The following is a 25,432-nucleotide window of genomic DNA, read 5'->3' on the forward strand; positions in this document are numbered from 1 at the left end:
CCGGAAAATACGTGTACAACGTTTGACGACAGACTCCTGACGTCAAAATATGTCGATCTAAGCCGACTTAGTTATATCCAAAATTGTCTCGTTTAGCCGGTAGAGGGCGTCAAAAATTTGTAAAAATATTGGTTTTTTACTAAATTACGTGAAAACCTGCTAATGGATTTTAATGAATTTTAGTATGTAGACTAATACTATAAAATGATGTTTTCTAGTAGTATAGTCACCGGCTGTAAATAAGTGGAAGTGTTATAAAAGTGATATAATACGTCAACATTTCTCCTCATTTTTTATATGAACGGCGTTATGACAACCCAGATATTTTTGTCGAGTGACCGGAAGTATTTTGAAGCTATTTTACCTCTTTAATATTTCCCAGTGGATGAGCTGTTTCGCCAGAAAAAAAAAATTTACAATTACCTGCATACATCAAAGTAGGTATAATAAAGTTGAAATTATTTATTGTAAGAAACTAAGTAAACCAAAAACATTACTTAAGCAAATGTGTAAAATGACCGCCATCTTGCTGAATACACTTATCAATACTCTTTAAGAAATGAAATTGTACCCAATATTTTTACAAATTTTTGACGCCCTCTACCGGCTAAACGAGACAATTTTGGATATAACTAAGTCGGCTTAGATCGACATATTTTGACGTCAGGAGTCTGTCGTCAAACGTTGTACACGTATTTTCCGGACACCCTGTATTTAACTTTTTTCTTACATAGGAACTTGTTGTCTATGGTATTACCTCGGCACGTTTTTGGGCGTTTTTTAATTAACGTCATATGTCCGAAGAAATATCGATTTTTCCGGAAAATACTGTTCAATATTGAAATAAGCCATATTAGCTTGTTTGTATCTATCATTCAAATGCCGATGTATGTTTAACATTATCTGAGTACTTTTCAGGACAAGCCCTATATTTGGTAAGACCTTACAGGGTGTCCAGCGACAGTGAGTAAAACTTGAAATTATTTGCACAAATTGTTCTTCCACTTTAACTGTCGTTAAACACCCTGTATGGTTCTATCGGTTAAAAGAGTTGACTTAAAATTATGCAACACATAATATGGGACCTACACGTGATTTAAAATGACAGTTCAAAGCTACTCTGCCTTAATTCGAGATTGAGTACGGCTATGTCGCATTTTTTGGATACATTGCTATTTCTTGAGTCACAGGATGCTAATTGGGAACCGCCAAAAATGTCCCGAAATATTGACCTAAACAACACTTAAAACAAACTATTGATCAATTGGGGACTACATACTTGAAAATTTCACTTTTTTGCACGCGCTTCTTTTCCACCCTTTATAGTACAGTTGCGGTGCATTTAAGTCAGAGTTTTTTCCATCAACCAAAATCTCATAAATTAAGCTCAATGATAGTCCAAACTGCATCAAAATCTGTCGTTTCGTTTCGAAATGGCAAGGTTTTAAAAATGACTCAAAAAAATCACTGTCTCACAATTACTTATACAATACAATTACTTAAGTTGAAAGTTCCATGGAGCCAAATTTGACAGTTAGAACGTTAAGGCCGATTCAGAGTTTTGCAACGGTATGAGGTAACAGTAAACCGTAAAAAAAAAACACTTTTTATGTTCTTATTAATAATTCTATTCTCATAAATCATTTTATTAATACTTAAATCAACAGTTCTATTTACAGTACACAATGTAAACTTACAGAATCTGTGTGGCCACGCTATTCGTGAAATAAATAAAAGCGCCCGTCAAATTAACAAATGTGGCCGATAAAAACACGCCCAACCATTTACCGTCCGACATGGTCACTAAACTGGCTGTAATGTGACCACACAAAATTCCCGGAATCGTCGCGATAGTGTTGCTAACCGCGAAAGTGGTACCAGCGTGATTTGGTGCTACGTCGACGTGGTTGCTTAAATGTCCTGCCGAATTACACGCGCTCAATCCCATCGAAATGCTCACCAAAACTAACGCGAACGCTAGATGCTCCACTACTCCAAACATGGCGAGAAACAGTGCCGGACCCACCAATCCCACGCAAGTCATTAGTCTACGCACGTTTAGTACGCTCCAGCTCTTACTCAGCAGTAGTCCGTCGGCGACGTGGCCCGACACAATCCCGAAAATTGAATTGACAATATATGGAACGGCCGTGAGACTTAGACTGTGTGCGTTTGCTCCCAAAAACGTGTGCATATAAGTAGGCAACCAGTTCATTATAATATAGGACGACCAGTTCATTGCAAAGTGAGCCGCATAAATTGCCCAGAGTGGCTTACTCAGAACGAAGTCTGCCCATCGAGTACTGTGTGAGATCACCTTGGGCATGTGCAGGGGTATAGTCTCTTCGCCGCCAAACACGTCCCGAGGATAGAAACAGTACCATAGAAAGATCCAGACGAATCCAAAGGAGCCAAACCAAAAGAAGCAAGTCTCCCAGGCAAAGTGTGGACACAATACTGATGCAACTGTTTGTCCTACTGAACCTGAGGCCAGCAAGTAGGAAAATGCTCTGGAACGTTCTTCAACGGGGATGCTATGAGCGAAAAGGTGGAATATTGTTGGAAGACCTGAAACATAATAATTAGTATTAGAAATCCATTTAAAACAAACCTAACATAACTAATTAATTGACCGTCATCGTCATGTTAAAAAAGAACGTGACATACAGGGTGTCCAGGAACTATTACACGAAAATTAAAACGCGCACAGGTGAGGTTATGAGGTTATAATCTGAGTACTTTTCAGTACAAGCCCCATATTTGGTAAGACCTTACAGGGTGTCCAGCGACAGTGAAACTTGAAATTGTTTGCACAAATTGTTCTTCCACTTTAACAGTCTCCAAACACCCTGTATGGTTCTATCGGTTAAAAGAGTTGACTTAAAATTATACAACACATAATATGGAACCTACACGTGACTTAAAATGGCAGTTCAGTGCTCATCAAGATTCAGCACTGCTATGTCACATTTTTTGGATACATCACTATTTCTTGAGTCACAGGATGCTAATTGGGAAACGGCCCAAAATGTCCCGAGATATTGATCTAAACAACACTTCCTTAAGTTAAAACAAACCCAAAACAAATTATAGATCAATTGGGGACTACTTGAAAATTTCACTTTTTTGCACGCGCTTCTTTTCCACCCTGTATAGTACAGTGGCGGTGCATTTAAGTCAGAGTTTTTTCCATCAACCGAAATCCCATAAATTAAGCTCAATGATAGTCCAAACTGTATCAAAATCTGTCGTTTCGTTTAGAAATGGCAATGTTTTAAAAATGACCCAAAAAATCACTGTCCCGGTTGAGGTGGCGCGCAGTTTAGTTTCGGAAGGTCTGTAGCTACTAAAAAACGAAATAAAAAGTCCAGGTCCGTATTTGAAGGATTAAAGTTGATGATGGTAACTGAGAACTAAAACTATTTTCTTGAAGAGCATAAAAAGTGCCTTCAGATGGTGCCATTGATTTTCCAAAATTAATCAATAATAAAGTGGTAAAAAAATAAAATAGAAATCTGACTTTTTCGCTTTTGTCGGATATCTCCAGATGTAATGAAAATTTGTTGAATTTTTTTTACCAAATTATTTAGCAATAAAATGCGCAAGTTTGCCTCCAAAGAAAAAGGTAGAAACTTGTTGGGCTGATTTAAATTACCTGATTTATTTAAATAAAATTCAAATCGAATCAAAATCATGTTTTAAATCAAAAATCCATTTTCTTTTATTAGACTCACAAAATAACCTAAATCAAAAATTATTTAAAAACAAAACTGGAATAAAATTCATTAGGCACTTAGCTAGGTACTAAAAACTATATGGTTAAACAAAAACTCACTTTTTTTCATTTTCATTGTAAAGCTTAAACATAAAAATGAATTGCCCCCCTCCTTTCTCTGTGTACAAATCTAAACTTGGCATAGATATTTTGATCAACAGGAAACAACAGAATCACACTTATATAATATACAGAAAAGAAAGGATAAAAATGATAACAAAACATGTTACAAACACTGAAAAATTGAGAAGAAAAATTAAGTCTCCAGTTTTTTCAATTAAAATCAAATTTTGCCCACTCTGGACTAGAAAATAAGTCTCTAAATTATGTTATTGTGTATGTTTGTTAAAATATTTATTTTTTTACTTTTGACTAGTGAATAACTCAACTCACAAATTAAAAACAAAATGTTTATTTAATTAGGTATACTATTTTATTATACTCTCAATTATACCTTTAATTTAAAAGACCTGTGGGACCCATAACTGGAGAATTGTTTTTTGTGAACTTCTTATTTTATTAATTTCTTGTACCATCATAAAATTGAAACTGTTTATTTAAGAGCCAAATTGAAGAACATCAAAAAACAACACACATTTTGGTATCAAAAATCTATTTGCACACTACTTACCAAGGCCTTCAGCAAATCCAAGAACAATTCTACAGCTTACTAAAGCTGCAACACTACTTGCTAGAAAGGGGGTTATGAAGGTGGCTACACTCCATAAAAATACACTAAAAATTAGCACATTTTTGGCACCCAGTTTTGTAGCCCAAAAGCTACCTAAAAATTATGGACGTAAGTGTTTGTGTATATTACCTACAACACTATAAAAACTTACCAATTATCTGGCTGGTAAAGTACCCTAAGGCAAATGCGGATAATATCCAGCCCTGCAAGTGTAAGTTCCAACCAAACACTTTTGTCATTGGCACTATCGCTATGGGCATTATTACACGATCAGCACTGTTGATAAAGTTGGCAAAGCTACATAGAGCCACAATACGAGAAGTTCGCGTAAACCATCGTATTCTAGCCATATTTTAGTTTCTATTTCCAATTTAAAAGTGCAGGTCAGATGTTTTATGTGTTGAACTGAAAAGGTTATACGAAAAGGTGATGTGGCAACATATTTAGTTTTTGGAAAAACTATCTACTTAAATCTATGACCAAAAATTCAAAGCAACCATAATCCTTTTCTTAAAAAATAACTTGTTGGGTATGTTTAGTGTTTACGTTGGAGTTTAGTTTTTTTAAAGTGAACGGCTGGCAAGCTGTCAAGTCAAGCAGACGGTCCTTTTCCTTTTACTGCTTTTGACAAGTGACACTCACGTTTCAGGTTATGTTTCAACTTTCTTCTTCAACTGGAGGTCACTGGCAAATACATTACTGTTCTCGCGGTCTGAGAGGTTTAACCGTGCGTCATCATTCTATAGACCTTTCTCTTGATAACTCTCTTCCCTCATTTCAAGAATACACACCCTGGAAGTCACAGACGGACCTCAGAATGTCTTGAGGTCGTCGAGAGGTTTCAAAATAGCGTCACCTGTGTTGCGGCATACTGAGGAGCAGACATTGGGTCAGATCACAATGCTGTTATAGCCGATTTGGTACTTCGATGTAAGTAAATAACAGGGAGGCCCAGTCCACACAAAACCAACATCAAAATTTTGAAACAACCTCACATCCATGCAAAAAGGACATGCGGATGACACTGCGATCCTGGCTAGTAATCTGGAGGATCTACAGTACATACTAGATAGAGTTACCGAGGTCGGCGAGCAGTTGGTTCTGGTTTTTGCATCGGAAATTTTAGTATTATGTATACTTTCTGTGCAGCGATTGGCAGTGATAATTAATTAGTGCGGAATGTTCAGTTCAAATAGATGTTTGTCCCGCGAGAGTTTTGATCAGCTGTTTTTGACATTTTGTTCGATTGGATTATTATAGCCGAATTTTTCCGAACGTAATACGTCAGTTACATTGTGACGTCATATGTTTATTAATCACAAAATCAGATTGATTCTTTTCCGTCAACGTCAATAATTACTTGATTATTTTTCATTTTAACAATAAACAAAATAACAACCATAATTGTTTTTACTGTCCTAGCCCTACTCTTTTATGAACACAGCTTTTGAGTTATTTCGCTTTGCTTTCATCAAATCGGGTTTAAAAATGTGACGTGACGTAGTGTACGTCGGGAAAATTCGGCTTATAACCTATAAATTTTATCATTTGAGTGTTGTTTGTTTACCTTTTTGAAGTGGTTTTATGTGAATGTGGATGTAATTTTTAATTTTTTTTATATTAATATAATGTGACTTGTAGCAGGTAACAGAATAGTTTGATAAAGAGTAAGTATTTCAAGTTTTGAGGCGTTTTTTGCTTTACCTTCTTACCTTCTTGCTCTTGAGTTCTATTGTAATCTCGATTTTAATCATACTTATTTAATGGTTCTTCAAATAAATCTCCTATAACATATTTTGATCCCAAGGAATACACTTTAACTGATAACTTTCTATTAAGGTAATTATTGTTCTCTGTCCATTTCATATATCTGAATGCTAGAGACATTTTTTGGGTTATTGTTATTGAAGAGTTTTAATTCAAATTCCACAATCTTTCAATCTAGTTGGATGAATATCAAAGGGAGTACTAAACAAACAATTGTTGCTACACTCTGTACAATACTTTAATTTCAGTGTCAAAAGCCAGTTCAATTGGCACTAGTGCATGGCTGTCTTTCTATAAAAGAAGAGTTAGTGAGACCCATATTATTATTTCAAATTTAGAATAGCATTATTGTGAAAGTTGAAGCTTGTTTTGTAGAAAAAAAACACTAGCACATCTTAATAAGACTAAAATTAAAAGGCTACTTGTTGGGTTACTTAGAGGCTATGAGATCTCATGACAAACCACTTTCTTCTGGTTCTAGAAGAGATCACAAAACACATTTGGGTACCTTATAGAGGTACAGAGCTGAAGATAAACATGGTGAACTTAGAGGGCAAATTAAATGAAAAACAATTTAATTTGCCTCCTTTTGTATTAAAAAAAGTCTATCTTAGAATGAGAATTGTAAGAAGCTAGAGACAATGGTCAATGTAGAAACTTATATGCCTCATATCTTAACAAAAATCTAAAGTTATTCTTATGGCCTAATATTTTCTCAAGCCTGGGTGTCTTAAAGTCCCATGAAGGCTTTTCTTGTATTAGAAGGCTTAATAAAGTAGTAGCTTAAATAAGTACTGGGAGATAAAGCTAATAAGGGTCTGAAAGCGATTTTCTTAACAAGTCATGTAGTTGCATAGCTAATATTTTTAGATGCAGGTTGCAGCTTTGTTGTACTGTGCAAAAATAAACATATTGTTGGAAAATTGGAAAAATATAAACTAATTCTCTACCTCCTATAAAATGTTGTAACTCATCAGTTCCAGGCATAGACATAGTAAGCTTTGAAGCCTTGTTTGGAGTTCTCATCTACAAACATTCAAATCAAAGAGAGTGAGTCTGTCTCAAAGCATGATTGTTAATGCTGTTTTCTGATACTCTTTGAGCTAAATACAAGTCAAATATACATCTAGGAAAAACTCCTACAGTCTCAACTATATTCTTTATTAAAGGGTCTTAATGTACTATATGTTTTGCCTAAAAATCATCATCAGGCCTATGCACTACTATAAAAACAATGAAAGACAGAAACTCACATCATTCAAGTTACATTTCAGCCATAAACTAAATAATTGAATATTGATATCAAATCCAAAAATGCCGAAGGTCAGTGTTATAATATTTACCAAAATAGGACAAGGTCTTAAAATTCTTGTTTTTATCTGGTCAGAAAGATCATGTAAAATATTATGAGATAACTTCTATTTATTTAAGAATTTAAAATAAAGTTTATTAAAAGTCTTTAAGGGAAACCCCTTGCCTATTGCCATGCCTTCCAAAATTTTAAGTTCTTTATTGAAAGCCTGTCTTGAAAGGGGTAAATCCGAATTGTATACACAATACATACTAATTTACGTTCCATGTTTTAATTTTTGTACATATACAGTTTATGGTATTCAAACCAAGAACATTGTAGAATTTGGTATGTATGACTCATGTAAGGTCAGTTGTGTAATAATTTCAAAACACTTCTATTAAGGATAGCTACTGATGAATACTTACAAAGCCGAAACGTCTAGAATGAAACTAACAAAAATGCTGCCCGGCCTTTACAAACCCAAGAAAATTTGTCTAGTAAAGCATATTTATTTTTTTATGTTCCTAGAAGTACCTACCCATGAAGCGAATAATAAACAATCAGACCTTGGAGGTCTTAAGAAAATCTGTATTAAATACCATAGCAAACGCTTCACCTCATATTCAGGCGGCTAAAGAACACCAACTGAAGACAGTTAGCCAGAAGTTTACCAACCTTAATAACTGGTATATGCGACTAACGGGTCTGGATAAAGTAATTTTGGCTCAAGAAAAGGTTACCGCTTTGCAGGTGAGTAACTTATTGACTATCTATATTGAATAATGATTTGATTAATTGTAAATTGTAAATTTGTATCATTAAATGATAAAAAAATGCAAATTTTGCTTTCTCATATAATGTAAGTAGATGTATTTATTTTTTAATTGAACACTAACTGAAACTTGAACGACTTTTTCATTGCCTCAAAACATCAACTAAAATGCAATGTGTTGATGTCCTTTGTCAGTGAGGATGACAATCAAAAGAATTAATTTGTTTACCTTCAAAATTAGCTGTAATTGGTCTATTTCATATCGCACGCTAAAAATTGCCTGTGACTGGTCGATTTCATATCGCACAGTTGCGCAAAGTCTAGGATTCTATATTCGTTCAACCGGTGGCAATTGCCTATTTATCCGTTCTCTAAACTTGACGAATAAGACAAATTTGTGTTTGTCAAACTTGATGTCAAACTAAATGTTATGTTTTAAATTAGCTTTGTCTTCCAAAATAACTTTTTCTGAATAACTAATTTTTGATCGATTTATTTTGCATATTTTAGAACCAGTTGCTGCAAATCCAAGATAAAAGACGAGAAGTAGGCAGGCACTTGTCTGAGGTTCGTCAAAAGTCCATAGAGTTGCAAGACGAAATCCATAAGGTGAAGCGCCAAGACAATTTGGAAATGTTTTTAGATTTAATGAAGAAAGAAACTGAGGTAAACGTGATTAGAATGTCTTATTAGAACTAATTGTAACTTTTACAACTATTATCAGATCTTAAAACTGGAACAGTCAGTTTCGAAGACATTTCAAGAATATGACCAGGCAGAACGCGAGCTTTTCACTGCTTTCACTGACTCGATAAGAGACTCACATGAAAAACAACGAGCACAAATGGAGTATACTAAGTATTTCGGTATTATTTTAAGTATTACCGGGTCATTTTTAGCTTTTGTTTATTCAACTTTAAAAAAAGATCAGCTAAAACATATGATAGATGAGCGGCTTCAATTAGTAAACAAAGAGATTTTGAGTGATTTTGCAAATGTAGTATCAACTAAACTGAGTCAGTTACCCAAATCGACTGTTGAGTTTATGCCATTTCGTGAAACCGAAACTAATAATGATAAAATTATAAATTATGTTGTAATATTTGGTGCCATTATTGGGTTGAGTCTCTTATTGGGTAAATTAGTTTCTGGTTAGGAGTTGGAATTCTGGCTTAAATTGGGTATGAACTATTGTATTAATTTATGGGGTGTGCAATTAACCATCACTTATGATAAGATCGAATATTAAAGCATTTTAAAAATAAGCAAAATGACATGATTTGAGATTTGTTTATTTTTATTAAATAAGTATTGCATTTACGTAAGTAATACATGAAACAAGACAAAAGAGTACCATGTTCATAGCGACTGTAGATCCTTTACTTTCGGATGTGTCAAAGCGGTCTATAGTTTCGTTAATCCAGTCGTAAAACTCGCTGACTCGGGTATAAACTGAAGGCCATCCTGCAGAACAGTTGGTAAGGCCGAAAGATACAATTCCTACTTGAGTTCCATTCACTACTAAAGCTCCTCCAGAATCCCCGTTGCAAGATCCGATAAATCCATCTCCTAAAATAGTAATAAATGTTGTTGTTTTTTAGTGCTGAACTACTACTGTACCTGAAGTTTGGACAAATAAAAGTAGTCGAAGCAAAGGACATATTTTTTTAACTTATACCTGGTGCTAGGAAAACCCTGTACTCTGTACTGGGACTTCGTGTGATATAAGTAGAGTAGAATTCTATTTATCTAGGTGTCGGACATTCTATGCACAAAGACCTAGAAAGCCACAAAATCGCGTGAATTTGGCACCTCTTAAAGGTCTCGAATTCTCGCCATATTTTGGCTTTCTAGCTCTTTGTGCATAGAATGTCCGACACTTAGAATATAGTCGATAAATAGAATTCTACTCTACTAATATCACACGGAGCAGGCCATAACAGATTAATGTTATTGATTTTGTAGTTGGTTATGCCATTGTCCATACGGAGACTATACCCTCAGAAATAGGTAATAGCTAATTATGTGCCAAGGGCGTTAGGGACAGTATAATCTCCATCAGGCCGAAACAGTCCGAGGGACATATGTTCCCTCTTACGCCCTTGGCTATAATAGCTATTATGTTTCTATATTACCTATACCTATACATTATGAATAAATAATACCTTGGAAACGGTGTGGGTTATAGTGTTTATAACAACCTGAGGGCATTATAGGCGGGCGTTATTATAAAGGTCCTTCAGGGCATTATGTTCTCTCTAACACCCTTATTACATAAATAACTATTTTGCCCTGTACAGAGTGGCCTAATTTGCTTGTTTTTGTATGAAAACTCGCAGAACCATTATTGAAATTTAAAAATCAAAAAGTTTCTTATACAAAAAGTGTCATGTGTATGTGTTTTAAAATATTTTCTTAATAAGCTTTTGTCTGCAAAGTAATAATTAATAACAATGGATATGCTGTTAATTATTAATGTAAAACTTTTGGTTGTTTGAAAACTTGCTAAATATTTTTTATCTAAATAAAATTCTTTTCTTCTCTTTACTTTTGTCACCCTTTCTCCTAGTTTTCAACAACCATGAGCATTATAATATAATAAATATATAAATTTATAATTCGTAACTTGATTTAAAGTAGCTAAAAAATATAGTCAGAATACGACTTTCAGTAGATAACTACTATGCAGATAATTTATTTTTTGATATATTAGTGAACAAAAATTGTACTTTTTTCCTTTAGCCTGTAGGTACCACAAATAGAAACTATTTCAACCACTTTTATCCCGAGTCATCACGATAGAATGAGGAAACTTGAGCTGAGGATTCTGACTGGGTATTAACAATTTTATTAGACTTTATAGGATAGGGACAAACAAGTAGATTACGCTGTTTTTAGGCCTTTACCTACTTAATATTATTCTAGAATCATTGTTCCTGTAATTATAATTATCTTAACAATTAAATAGTTTATTGTCGTAAAGATTAGTAGATATTCTCGAGGGATTTCAAATCAGCGGTTAGTTCAAAGCTGATAGTGATTACAAAAATAATTCCGTTAAGTATTAAGAAATCGTTTCCAATCAGTTATCGTTTTTGTAGTAAAATTTGGTACAAAATGTGTTAATTACTTGGAAGTTATATTAAATTAAATAGTAAACTAAAATAGGCTTTTCACAATGATAACCAACTTCTTAATAATTGCTGAACTTTTAAGAAAATTATGTCTTGCAACTGATAATGATGATGTTTTTTACTTTCTTAGATTATAAATTCAAATGTCAATATCTTGAAAACCGTTGTCGATGGGTATAGGTCATAATACATTTCGAAAAATTTGAAATCCATACGAATATGCTGACTAAAAAAGACTACAATTGAAGCTGACGACTCACCGAGTATTTCACCAACATTTCTAAGAAAATGTCGGTCAGAAAAACCAAAATAACTACATTTATGAAAAACACAATGAGAGATCAAATTAATGTATGCAGTATCAAAATACTATAGCAGAATTATTATGTAGCAATGGACATTTTGCAAAATGAACTATTGAACAAAGTTGGAGAACATTTAAAAAACTTGCAGAGCCATTTCTCTGCCTTGCAATAATGATGCAAACTATTGGTTTTGAATCAAAATAGACCAGTAACTATAAATAGCCACAGAAAATTATCTCCGACTGGAAAATCAGTCAGTAAGCAGGTTAAAATTTGTGATCTAATCTAAGACAATCGTGTTTTTCACCTGCTTGAAGTAATTTTAGATGAGTAAAATTTTGACTATATTCCTGTCAAGATCCAAGGAAACCGACACCGGGAATACTCCATCACTCTGAGGTTCAAAAAGCACTAAGAGAAATAAAAACTAGAAAAAGCAGCATGTCTAGATGACATCTGCCCAGATATTTTAAAACTTATTGAGGAGGAAACATTTTGGTACAATTATTTAATGATATCTATAATTCAGGGTAGCCCTTGTGATTGGCTGAAATCAACCTTATTCATACCCATACCTAAAAGACAGTCAATGGAGAACTCATAAACAACTTAAGATATGCGGACACAGTGATATTTGCAGACAGTCTTGAAGGACTTGGGACTGAGGATTAATATCCCAAAACATGGATCATACAAATAAGTCACAATCGGAACAACTACATCAACATTAATATACGGATTACCAAATGAGCAAGTCACAAAGTTTAAATAAAGTCAGCTTCTTCTGCCACATTCTATCAAAATTTCTCTTGAGAGTCATGCTCCCTGCTTTCAAGAATTAGGACGCTGGAGTCAAGGCCTGGACGCCATAAGTCAACAGTTGTAACAAGCGGGCAGCATTTGAAATGTAGGTATTTTGCAAAATGTTGCGCGTTTCATAGACCGATCATATCAATCAAGAGATCTTACAACAATACAAGGATCGAATAATTCTCGAAATCTTCTTAAAAAGCGAAAGATGGTTTAGACAGGATAGGTACAAATTCCTGCAACTGATTACGGATGGCAGTGCCCTTGGTTGAAAAACATTAGGGATTGGACAGGTTCCCTGGTAAGAAAAGTTCAAGGCAGATACAAATTTGCCAGAATTGTTCCCGATCTTCATTAAATGAAGAAGGCACTTCAAAAAGAAGAAGATACCAACTTCCGGTATAACCGGAGGTGTCATTAGTTGGATTGGACATGATGATTGTACTATGTTAAGTACTAAATTTTCAAAACTTTTCTATCGGTAGTTTCTTTCTATTGTTCATAAAAAACAACACATTGACTCAATCTACTTGAATCTTTTGTTCTAAAATAGAGAAGTTTTTACATTACCTGAGGTGCAAAGATGATGCGGCACAATGTACTGGGTGTATTCGACATAGGCACTGCATGCATCATTGGAAATAATCGCGTCGTCCACATATCTAAGTACGTCCGAATAAGTTCCGAAGCTAGTGATGCCCCATCCCAGGCATCTTCCAATATCTCCTGTAAATGAGTCGACACCAGAAGCAATAGGAACTACGTTGATGTAACTGTTCAATTCCAGAGTTTCGGGTAGTTTTATTATAGCCACGTCATTTTGGAGAGTTCGCGAAGTCCAGTTCTGGTGAACAACGTAGGTTGAAGTGTTTAACGCTAACCTGCTGTCTTCTTGGGCCGTTAGGTTGTGAACTCCTAGTACAACGACTATATCCGTGGCGCTATTAAATTGACAACAACTACTATAAAATAACTGCGATTGTAGACGAGTCATAACATACAACTCTATACAGTGGGCGGCAGTGAGAACCCAATCAGGAGAAATCAAGCTTCCTCCGCAAAAGTATCTGGTGATATACACATAGGGATACAGAGCCACCTGAAAAGGATAACTATGGGGTGTAGCAATATCACCCCCGATTATTCGCTTTACTGATGACGGGGTGCGGTCCTTATTGAAGGAGAAAACTGGCGGCTGTCTGATGAGAATATCCTAAAATTAAAAAAAAATCAATTAATAAACTTAAATGGATGGTTTAAGCGTTACTGTGGTTCCTAGAGTCGTGGCAAATTGTTCGTAATCCAGGCGTTGAGTTGGCAGACTTGGAAAGCTGCAAAGTAGCACCAGTAGCATCAACATGTTGGATGTTCTTTATTTACTAAACTTTACTTATAAATAAACTGGTCATAAAAAGAAAAATATTTGGTTTATTGTTCTGATTATTAGGGTAATCTGGCTTTATTGATGCATTATTGGAAGCTTTAATTAAGTTATAATTATAAAATCGTTATGGTAGTATTTATTTGGTCAAGTAAGCCGTCTGGATTTTATATTCCTGGTTGTAAAATTAAGTCCAAGTGCAACAAACTCATCTTCAATAAATTAATAATACTCGATTGTCCACAAATAATGCGTAGTTTAGTTTCTTTAATGTTATCAGAAGAACATTAAATTAAGGTATAAACCGGTATAAACTAGAACAAAGGCATAAAAAAGTTGTTTACATAAAAATTATATTGTCAAATGCTTTGTTAAATGAGGCGGAGAGAAGTGAAATTAGGAATATGAATACTTAATAACATGTGACAAAGTATGAAAGTTTAATAAAGCTGAACTTATAAACAAACTGTTGCTTTTGTTCATTATACATGAATTTCAAAAATGTCATCCCCATTATGCAGCAATTTTGCTTTATTCCTTGCATTACAAACTTTTTATATTCACAACACAATGAACATAAATTAAAATATCAATTTATAGAAAAATGTAACTAATAATCTACACATTTTCTTTGTCGGTGAACCGTCAGTTTAAATGAGCAATTTTCAAATTTACAATTCTGCCATAAATGAAATTCCTGCCCTTTTACTTCATGGTCTACATTTAAAGTAGGTTGTTGTTGTGGGTTTGTTGAAATTACTGGTTCTCTAATATCATCTGTGGTATTGTTCTCCATTGGTATTAAATTACAATCATTTACATCCATAATTTTCATTGCTGTGTCATTTTTATTTCTTGCCTTCTGCTACAGTTGTAGACCTCCAACCACCGTGTCTTTTCAATGAGCAAATGTCTCCACCATTATATCTACCAGTATAATCTTTGACATCTGCCAATTTCAAAAACAACGCTCCTTGGGAATACTTGAGATTTTGTGAATACCCATTACACCTTTGTGGCAAACTCCATTTTGATATTTAATGAAAAAACGATCTGTATCAATAACATCTGGACGAAGAGACAAGTATTTTTTACAAATATTTATGTAAAATTCTCTAACAATTGTAAATGGTCTGGGCTTGTAATTTTTCGTGTTTGGAATTTTAACCAGAATTAATTTTTCCAATATCTTGAATGCTCATGTTTACCAGTTGCCTGATTACCTGATATGCCGTATATTAAAACAACCTAAAAATGTTGAATATAGGTATTAAAAAATCTCATAAATTCATTTTTGTTTCGGATCTTACCTTCATGGCTAAATACTTTTTGTCAGGTGCTTGGTTTTTGGTGAAAGTTTTAGACTTTTTAGCTGCATAGTTTTCACTTTTTCGCTTTAAAAATGCTTGCACCTTTTTATACGATAGAATATTTATACTGTCTTTAATATTTAGCTCAGCTTTAAGCATGGATTTACTTAAATGGGCAAAATAGGCCAATACAACATTTTCGGTAAAATTGACCGCTTGGTGTTCTCTGGCCCAAGTGGTGAATTTATTGTACGCTCGTTCATACATTTCGCGGGACCTGCCAGGAATCAAATTATTTAGCGTATTTGACGCTATTGCTGCTAAAGCAGGTGGTGTACAACTTATTTTATCACTATCACTCATTTCGGCGATTTAGGTCGCTTTACGGCTTCACTGAAACTTTATTTGATAATACAACAACGCAATTAGTAGTATTAGTACAAGGTGTTTGAATTTTGAATTAGTGTGCCATGGACATTACACGATTTTTGACAGATGACACAGTGAAAGCGTAATAAGGTAAACATAGGATGTGTATCATTTCCTAGCCAGGTTAACCGATTAATTCGGACTGGTAAATATACCTATATAACGGTTACTGAACAAATATCAAGAGCAAATGGCCGATAACATTTTTGAAAGCCTATTTTCAAGAACCGCGTTCCGTGTAAATTCGGAGCGGGTAACCGTAATCGACAGATGACGCTAGACAGCCATGATACGCCCTCTGTTAGACAACTTTGGAAATAGCTTCGTGTTGTTATCGTATTAGCCGTGTTGTGTCAATCAGTTTTTGTCTTTTTGTGTCAGTCCGTTTGTTTATGTTGATTTTGAATTTGATCACAAATTTAGCCCTGACACCTTCAGGAAAACTGTATTTCAGAATAAGAACATGAAAGGATTGTATTGCAGAGCCAAGCCTGACAAGCCAATCAAAGCAAAGTAAGTGTTGCATTAATTTCATGTGCTTTTTTCTAAATGCAACGCTTTTAGTCTGGATCAAGTTTTGGACATTATTTTTTTACCTCCTAGGATATGAAATAGCCTTTCTACGCCTGCAGTACAGGTACACAATAGGCTTAGACCGCTTTAAAAAAAAAGTATTAATAGGAGAGTTTTGAAAATTTGGCAGGATACTGATGCATTGGGCATGCCCAATCTAACTAAAATATTTTCAAGTTCGTAAATTAATCAAGTACATGGGAATTTTTTGATGTATGATGGTATCTCTTGGACAGGCTCTATATAAAAACAAGAATTTTGAAGATTTTAAGATAGTATACTACTGATGCCTATATCTTAACGTCTTTAGTCGAATTAGAGACATCATGAATAAATAATAAAAAAAAACGTTAATATAGAAAAATAGTTTTAATGTAAAAAGTCAGTGTGATATTCATAGGAAAGTAGCGGCAAGAAAAACAACAACAATAGTTCCCAATACGAAATCCAGAGTATGGTAAATTCCTCCAGCTTGCATTGGCTCATAGATACGATCATCATCAGTCGTCTCGTCCGTTTGGTAACTGGCAATGGTTGTGTTAATCCAACTGTAGAAATCAGTAACTCTGGTATATACAGAAGGATAACTTGCTGCGCAATCATTGACACCAAATGAAACAATGCCCACTTGGATACCATCTACCAATAAAGGTCCACCTGAATCTCCGTTACATGAACCCACCGTTCCGTTACCTGAAAGATATTTAGTAAAATAAAGCGTTGTTTTGCTTCCATTCAATTGTTTTGTATCAAAGGTTTTTACCGGCTGTACAAAGATGATGCGAAACAATATAACTTGAATATTCTTCGTAAGCGGCACAGGCTTCGTTTGTCATTACCTCGGCGTCCACATATCTCAGAACATCGGAAACTGACCCTGTAAGATTGATTTTTATAAATTAAAGAATTGCAAATGTTAATATACCTATTATGTTTGTTTATTAAACTTTGTCCTGTTATTAGTCAATTATTCAACACTTAGCAACGATTTAATAGTATATTACGTAACTAGTGCTGTAAGAAGCATTTTACGCCCGATATGGAAAAAGTTGAAATTATATGGTTGGCAAATAAAAAGACATGCCTGTCTTTGGATTGAAGACAGTTTCTTCACTACGGTGCTCTGGAGGTTCTTGCCCTACCAGACTATGGCCCCGTAGGTCAGCACAGGTATAATCGTGCTGGTGTAAAACCAGTATAGCTGCTGGGGCCCTAGACCGCAGGATTTTCCGCAGATGGTTTTGCATTTCCGTAAAGTAAGTGATGAGGGGAGTGCATTGTTAAAGGCACCTTCTACATCTAGAAAGATGGCAACTGCTATTCCTTTACTCTCGAGGGACTTGCTTTTCAAAGCTGTCGACCAGCTTTTCAAGGGTTTTCAACAGATATTTCGGGCTCTGGTCTGTTTTTCCAACTTTTGGGATGTACACCCATAGGGGGATGTCGCACACCCATAGGGGAATGTGTCAATGACACATTTAAGTCATCAGTACCGGGAATGTGTTGTCCAGGGATGTAAGGGATAAATTTGTAAATAATATATTTTTTTAAATTCATATTTTTTGGTTATACAATATTTTTCCAAAAATGGAAATTTTCCCGAAAATTACCGCTTTTACATCTCTGATCCTATCCTTCAGGACATTATGTTCTCTGTAACTCTGTAACGTCCTTGGTACATAAATATCAATTTTTTTCTGGACTTGCTATCGGCATGTTTCTAAACCATCTATATGCAATATGATAATCTTTAAAGTTTTAACCAAAAATAAATTTGGTGAAAAACCCCTATTGAATAATTGATTGAAAATGAGGAAAAACATACATTAGTTGACCTACCTAAGGTAGTGACTCCCCATCCCAACACTCTGCTGGTATCTCCACTGTAGGTATTACTACCAGAAGCCAATTGTACAGTGTTAATATAAGAGTTCAAAGTTACTGCTTCTGGTAATTTGATTAAAGCTACATCATTTCGCAGCCAATAGGAGTCCCAGTCTTCGTGAATCACATACTCCGTGCTGGTGTAAGTTATCCGATTATCTTCCACTGCACTCAGATTATGAGCACCCAATAGTAACACAAAGGAAGTAGCGCTAAAAGGTTAAAATTATGAAAGTCAGTCTGGTTGCAATTTCTCGTAGTAGACACTTACTCCTCAACACAATGTGCTGCGGTCAGTACCCATTCGTTGGTGATAAGACTAGCGCCGCAAAAATATGTGGCGCTGTTTATGTAAATGTACAGAGCAACTTGGAAAGGATATTGGTTTGGTTCGGCAATATCACCTCCGATGATCCTTTTACTAATTAGTGGAGGAGTGCGGTCTTTTATGAAGATAAATGGAGATGATGGCTGTCTAACTGTAACTTCCTAGAAACATAAAGTTTTTTTTTGTAATTGAGTTTAGCAAGAAAAGTGTATAGGATACCAGTTTTAGCATTTATTGTTCTAAAGTTCTGAACACAGTTTCTTTGAATTATACTAGAGCGTTTTAAAAAAATGTGGAAGACAAAATCTTACTTGTTGTAATATTGTTTAAGATTTTTATATGGCGTAACAAGGAAAATTGGAAATCGTCTAAATTCATTTCAATACAGACTCTGTATCTTTTTTACATTTCCAGTAAGGACTTAATATTATCCTAATTTCTTAATATACAGTGTGTCCAGGATAAAGAGGGACACTATGGGAATCTTGAAAACGGTTAGAGATGCAGATTTGGTTAAATGGGAAGAAATTTGCATATTTTTGGCCTTAATAAAATGGCTGTTAGGGGACGTTCGAAATATTTTTTTAGTTTTTAAAATATTTTGAAAAAATTGAATTTCTTGATTGTACGTTTTAGTTTTATTTTCATCCACATGTTTTTATGTTAAATTCTGAAAGCCCGTTTTATTCTGAATTCAATGATATGACACTTTATGGTTTCATTTAGTTTTACACTGTTTTTCAGCATTAATTAAAAAAAATATATTACGGATCTGTAATCGGTTTTTGAATTTTTTAAAATAAATAATTAGTTATGTCAAATTTAGTTTTTGCCAATTGGGTGTTTATTACTAATATTAGATTAAATACTAATTTAAAAAAATAAGAAGACACAAAACATTTAAACCACAAGTAACAAAAATGTCAACAAACAAATTAATACACATGAAATAAAAGTCAAAAACACATTAATAATAAAAGTGCGAATAATACACATGAAATTTGATTCAAAATTTTGGTTGCTTTCAATCAAGTTGCTAAAAAATTCCAGAAAAGTGGTCCAATTTAATCAAATTGATAGCAATATAATGGTTGCTGAGTTATTTTTGATTAACAAGCAATTTCATTGTTTTTCTTCGTTGCTATAACAAAATGTCTAGTGAATGAGGTTCATTATTCACAGATCTATTTTCAGAATATTCTAGTTGTTACACAGAATTCATTCCTCACTATCTGTATTGATCAGGAATGCAAAACTCAATTTGTAAATATAATATATATGATTAGGTAAAATAATGTAGTAAATGATTGAATTTGTATAATGTGTTTATTTATAGTCAATACGATATCAAAAGGTGGTATTACACTAAATTTTAACTGAGTCAAAGTTTGGAATCATTATTACACGTTACGTAATGGGGAATTTTACAGTCACTAATTGATTTTATCTCACTAGTCCTTAAAGCACCTTAAGAGTACAATAAATACTCGTGTGGTATGTTTGTGCTGGGGATGCTAAAAATAAAATTGCAAAGATATGCAGCAGAACCTGGACTTCTGGAGAAACCTGAAATTCTGTCAACCAAACAAGTTAAGCAAGTTTTCCGTACTGAAAAATAACTGAACGTCATTATGTTGCATTTATTATTGCTACTCTTTTTAATGCTTATGATAAATCCCATTGAGCAAACGTTTTGTTATAAGCCAATATAAACCATAATTAACTATACCTATTTGAGTTTTTGTACACAAAACCACATGGAAATATTTGTGATAGAGCTCTTGATAAACTAATCTGATTGAAGCTTGGCACATCAGTAAAATACATGAAATATTTACAAAGTAGGTTCACTGCGGCTTTTATTGCATCATGTAGCTCAGCTGCTAAAGAAAATCCATTTATTGCAAGTGCCATACTGAACAAAAACTTGGGTTAATGAGTAAAACAAAATTAGATACTCTGAATGGCCCTTTCTACGAGATCAACTTTGTGATCGGCTATGATTATGCATTACTAGCACTTTAATCAATATTAGTGATAAAACAATAATAAAGTAGAAAAGGGACACAGAAAATGAGTAATATTGTTACTTACGTCTACGTTTAGAGATGTGGTGAATTCTTCCAAGTCTATTTGCTGCGCCGCTGTTTGAATCACAGTAAAGACCAACACGGAAACGAGAACTTTACAAATTACAGTTTCCATATCGCGTTGTGATGTATGTCACGGTTAAGATACAATTAATTGATCAAAATTGTCGTTGGGAAATATGAATTTAATCTGCCAAAGCATAATTTAATCCTCGTTTGGTATACGCGACAGTCCGATTAGCGCTAATCCCGATGTAAAAGAAAACTAGCTGGATGTCATGGTTTGCGAGTTTATGATATTATTCACGCGTTCAGCTGATCTGCTTATCAGCAATTTTGAGTATCGCAATATTCCTGATAAACCGTTTATTTATCTAGTAGGTAATAAATCGAAACACTGAAATAATTATTAGGAAAATCAGGATAATTTTACTGTAATCTACTGCTGCAAAACCAAAAGGTTTCACTTATTCGGTATCATTTTGCTAAATTTATACATGATAAGAAAAAGCATTAAGTGACGTTCACTACTATGACAATATAATATCATAATGGTGGTTAAACAACACACAGCCTAAAGATTTGAGAAAAATGATAGGAATTCTAATCTTACGCTTATTTGTTAAAAGTTTACGGAACATGTGATTCATTATTGTCAAATTTTATCTTAACTGGAATCAGGACTTACACACGCTATTTCAAGCGTTAATGGGACAACTCACAACTTATTGAATCAATATGCAGTTTAGTAGCAAAATATTTTCACAGCCTCACAAAATCATAAAGCTATCAAGAAAAAATACTTAAGTTATAATAATAATAATAATTACAACACTGATTGCATAGATTCGTTTTTATGGATTATCTCAATATTTATTTAGTGAACACGGAATAAACTTTGGCTTAATATTGATTATACCTGATGTTATTAATGGCTCATTGTTATAGCACATTCTTTGTTAATGGTAAATATATTGCTTACAATATCCGGAAACTATAAAATATTTGGAGATTAGACATCATCACTAAGAAGTGAAGCTAACATACAGGGTGGTCCAGTTTTAAATGTCAATAATTCACCAATCCATAGCCAATTAAAAAATAAGTTGACATGCATTATGTCATTTTCCTGAAAAGTGCTTCCTAAGGAAAATACAGTCCTTCAAATTACTGTTTAAAAAAATCGGTTTGTTGTCATAACTGTCAGACCGTTGGAGCAATATGGATCAAATTTGGAACAAGCACTTTATTACACGTTATTACGGTCAAAGACCCAAAACTAACCCAACCCAACTTAAAAATTGTCTTGGAACCGGAAAATTCACTTAAGAAGTTTAAAAAATATTATTGTAGCCAGTTTTCATAGTTTCCAGACAAACTAAAAGACTTTAGTTTTGAAAATTGAATTAGAAAAGGTAAACATTTCAGAAGCTAAAAATTGTGTTTGTAACCAGTTTTCATGCAAATCGAGAGACTTTAATACTAAAAATTGACTTGTAGACATAAAAACTACTTTTTCAAGAATTTGTTACTACTAATTCATACATTTAAACGTTAAAAATTGACTTGAACCCCAAAATGTAACTGAACTAATGAAAAGTGACATCAGAAGCTTAAAATTTGCATTTGAAGTAAGTTTTCATAATTTGAAGACAAATTTAAATATTTTAGTCTTGAAAATAGTCTTAGATGCAGGACATTGACATTAGATTCATGAAAATTGTCTTGAAAACTAACTTTTCGTGCTTTTTACTTTGCTAATTCTGGACTATTTTTAGTGGTTCAAAACTGCTTTCAGCTTGGAAAATCGAGTTTCAAGACTATCTTCACCAAGTTATTGACATAACAAACTTAAAAAACATTTTTTACATTCTTCATAGACTTAAAATGGCATTCCAAGCTTTGTCACTATTAAATCGACTTCTAGACACCTCAGTGCTAAAAATTCGGGTATTTCTTAATAAACTAGACTGTTTTTAGTGTTTTAAGGCAGTTTTCAGTGCCTCAAATCGAGTTTCAAGACTATCTTTACAAAGTTTTTGACTTATCAGGCCTAAAAGCTAGTTTGTCCACTGACCATAATCTTGAAAATGTTATTTCAAGCTTCTTCACTATTAAATTGACTTCTACATTCATAGGTGCAATAAATTGTAGCCTCTCTAACAAATTCAGACTGTTTTTAGTGCTTTTTAAGACTGAAAAATCGAGTTTAAGACTATTTCCAAAAGGGAAGTTTCTTCAGTAATAAAAGTAAAAAATGTTGGTACCAAATGCTACAATAATACGTCTTGAGAACTAATTTTTAGAAATAAAATAGTCCGAAAATTTAATTTACTTCTAGACTTGTTGTCCAGTCTTGAAAATATACTTTTGGACTCTCTTTAGTCCTAGTAAAGTCAGTTCGAGCATTAAAAGTCAACTTATTTTTTGATTGGCTATCAAATGGTGAATTATTGACACTTAAAACTGGACCACCCTGTATACAGTGCACGTTTTTAACTTGAAATAAATTAAGTAAATTGGGTCTTCGTTTGAATCTAAACTGCTCGTCAAAAAGAATGGGACAGCAAAATTTAAGTACATTCTTGTTGCTATGGACTACTTTAGCAAATGGCCTGAAATATTTGCGATTCCAAATCAAAACGTCAGCACAGTCGCTGATTTTCTCGTCAAAAATGTCTTCAGTAGATTTACAGAGAGAGTTACATTCTGACCAGGGACAAAGCTCTTCCAGAGGCTCAGTGACCTGCTACTCCTGCTGGGTATTAGGAAAACCCTAACAACACCACTGAATCCTCAGTGGGGCGGTATGGTTGAGAGGTTCAATAAGACCATAGAGCAACATCTCTCAAAAGTTGTCGACCAACCAGAACAGCATATTTTGCTTTTCTTGATGGCGAGTCCACAACTAAATAGGACAGTCACTGTTACGACGCGAAAGTGATAGACAAAAAGTCACAGTGGCAACCCCGCGATCCCGACTGAGAAGAGAGAGACGGGACGTGTGTGTGTGTGTGCCGCAAGAACAGAAGCGATACGACTTTCGACAAAAGCAACAATCACGCGTTTACTATTTTTCACGTTCTTATTTCGTTAAATAAACCAAAGTTTGTAGTTAACAAAGATCATTTTTTTTGTACACATCCACGAATCATAGTGGTCCTTCGTCAGCCAGATTCCAAATTGAAGTTTGGAGAATCAAGCAAATTGCATCGAAACAGAAACAGAACCAAGAAAAGCAGCCATTTTGTACGTCGATCGCCAAACCACAATCAACAAGAAACAAAAGGTGAGCGCCTGTATCCTTTTAATCATTCCTACCGTACTTATTTTGATAATCGTTAGAAAAACGTTTACATCGTTCGCCACAGTTTACGTTATTTTTTATGGATTTACACGTTTCGACCTGAAAATAATAGCAAAGTGTACAGTAATTATCGCGAATTTACACGTCCATTCTCGTATTTTAATTACGTCACGAATCTCGATTAAGTTTAGGATTTATTCACGTTGCAAGAAAAGGGAAATTTGCAAATTTCACACCCAGGCAGTACTCGTATATACATTTGTTTCGAATATTCTCGTTTTGTTTAAAATATCTCGTCTCGAATCATCACGTGTTTTATTTTTGTGCTAAATAAGAATGCCAAAAGCAAAAAAGCAAACAATGCAGAGTTCTAATTCAACAGAGTCGGTCGACACAGACATTTTGGAATTAAGGCATGCTCGTAAAGTAATATGTCAAAGATTAAATCGATTTAATGATTATTTATCGAATGCTATTGATCGGTTTCAAACGGAAACTCGGCTTAAGAGCGTGGAAGAAGATTTTTCAGAATTCGATAAAATTCAAACCCGTTTAGAATTTTTGTCGAATGAGGAACAAATTAATAGACTTGACACGGAAACTGCTTTTTATGCGGCTATTTCATATGCAAAAAAATATATTGCAGATGCAGACAAAGTTTGCAACCTCTCGGTAAACAACTCTTCTTCCTCTCCTACCACGTCATTATCGTCACAGCCGGCGCAGGCGCACATTTCGCTGCCACAGGCGGGCGCTGTTGCCAAACTCCCAGACTTAGGGTTACCATCTTTTTACGGAAACTATGAAACATGGTTTAGTTTCAAAGACATTTTTGACTCTTTAGTGGACAATAGAACCGACTTAAGTGAAGTAAATAAGTTTTTGTACCTAAAGGTATGCTGTAAGGGAGACGCGCTAAAGTTAGTAGAGTCTTTAGATGTAACCGCCTCAAATTATTCTATTGCCATTGCGTTATTAAAAAAACGATACGAAAATAAACGAGCTATTATTAATTTTCATGTTAATAACATTCTTTTTAATTTACCAATTGTCCATAGGGATTCGCCCTTGCAATTAAGAAAATTAATAGACATGGTAAATCAGCATATCTGTGCGCTACAAAAATTATCTTTACCAGTTGAACAATGGGACACGTTGTTAATTCCACTAATTTTGCATAAGTTAGACAGTAGCAGTATTCGAGAATGGGAAAGCAAACAAACTAATGATTCACTACCAACACTAAGTGAATTTATTGAATTTTTGACAAAGAAGTGTTGTACCCTTGAAGCAATAAATCATGAATTTTCAAAATTAAACGTAAATCAAAGCAAATCACGAGATCAAGTACATACAAAACTTCCATTTAAAGGTACCAGAAACTATTCGAATAACAATTCTCACGCCAATTTAAATCAGCAATGTGCATATGGACTTACTGACAGGAGTGATAAGTCACAGTCTGTAAAATGTAATTACTGTAACGAGAATCATTTTATTTATCACTGTCCCAAGTTTTATAATTTAAACCCTTCAGAAAGGTTTAATGAAGTGAAAAAGCTTAAACTTTGCAGTAATTGCT

The 25,432-nt window shown here is 34.1% G+C and overlaps 4 protein-coding genes and 1 long non-coding RNA gene across 5 annotated transcripts; 2 read left to right on the top strand and 3 right to left on the bottom strand.

The window, feature by feature from the left end:
• Positions 1–545: 545 nt before the first annotated feature.
• On the top strand, positions 546–1,918 carry LOC145726339 (uncharacterized). The gene is made up of 2 exons (XR_014177564.1): positions 546–1,510; positions 1,548–1,918. It is a non-coding gene; the product is annotated as an uncharacterized LOC145726339 (long non-coding RNA).
• On the bottom strand, positions 1,605–5,157 carry LOC145726306 (uncharacterized). The gene is made up of 3 exons (XM_081975348.1): positions 4,618–5,157; positions 4,407–4,559; positions 1,605–2,568 (listed from the first exon to the last, which is right to left on the bottom strand). Exons 1-3 carry the CDS (start codon positions 4,814–4,816, stop codon positions 1,694–1,696), a joined length of 1,227 nt encoding a protein of 408 aa, XP_081831474.1. The 5' UTR covers positions 4,817–5,157; the 3' UTR covers positions 1,605–1,693.
• A 70-nt stretch (positions 5,158–5,227) lies between these two features.
• LOC145726318 (mitochondrial potassium channel-like) lies at positions 5,228–9,578 on the top strand. The gene is made up of 4 exons (XM_081975370.1): positions 5,228–6,133; positions 8,056–8,277; positions 8,810–8,965; positions 9,024–9,578. The coding sequence occupies exons 2-4, from the start codon at positions 8,068–8,070 to the stop codon at positions 9,453–9,455; spliced, it is 798 nt and encodes a 265-aa protein (XP_081831496.1). The 5' UTR covers positions 5,228–6,133; positions 8,056–8,067; the 3' UTR covers positions 9,456–9,578.
• Positions 9,576–20,906, bottom strand: LOC145725972 (uncharacterized). Its single transcript, XM_081974897.1, has 8 exons — positions 20,548–20,906; positions 18,397–18,614; positions 18,081–18,337; positions 17,005–17,118; positions 16,645–16,934; positions 13,550–13,761; positions 13,119–13,489; positions 9,576–9,868 (listed from the first exon to the last, which is right to left on the bottom strand). The coding sequence occupies exons 1-8, from the start codon at positions 20,656–20,658 to the stop codon at positions 9,600–9,602; spliced, it is 1,842 nt and encodes a 613-aa protein (XP_081831023.1). The 5' UTR covers positions 20,659–20,906; the 3' UTR covers positions 9,576–9,599.
• Positions 14,233–16,181, bottom strand: LOC145726326 (uncharacterized). The gene is made up of 2 exons (XM_081975382.1): positions 15,240–16,181; positions 14,233–15,177 (listed from the first exon to the last, which is right to left on the bottom strand). Exons 1-2 carry the CDS (start codon positions 15,600–15,602, stop codon positions 15,103–15,105), a joined length of 438 nt encoding a protein of 145 aa, XP_081831508.1. The 5' UTR covers positions 15,603–16,181; the 3' UTR covers positions 14,233–15,102.
• Positions 20,907–25,432: the final 4,526 nt, after the last annotated feature.

The sequence above is a fragment of the Ips typographus genome, linkage group LG3 (genome assembly GCF_016097725.1).
Source record: "Ips typographus isolate SLU linkage group LG3, UJ_Ityp_2.0, whole genome shotgun sequence".
NCBI lineage: Eukaryota > Metazoa > Arthropoda > Insecta > Coleoptera > Curculionidae > Ips > Ips typographus.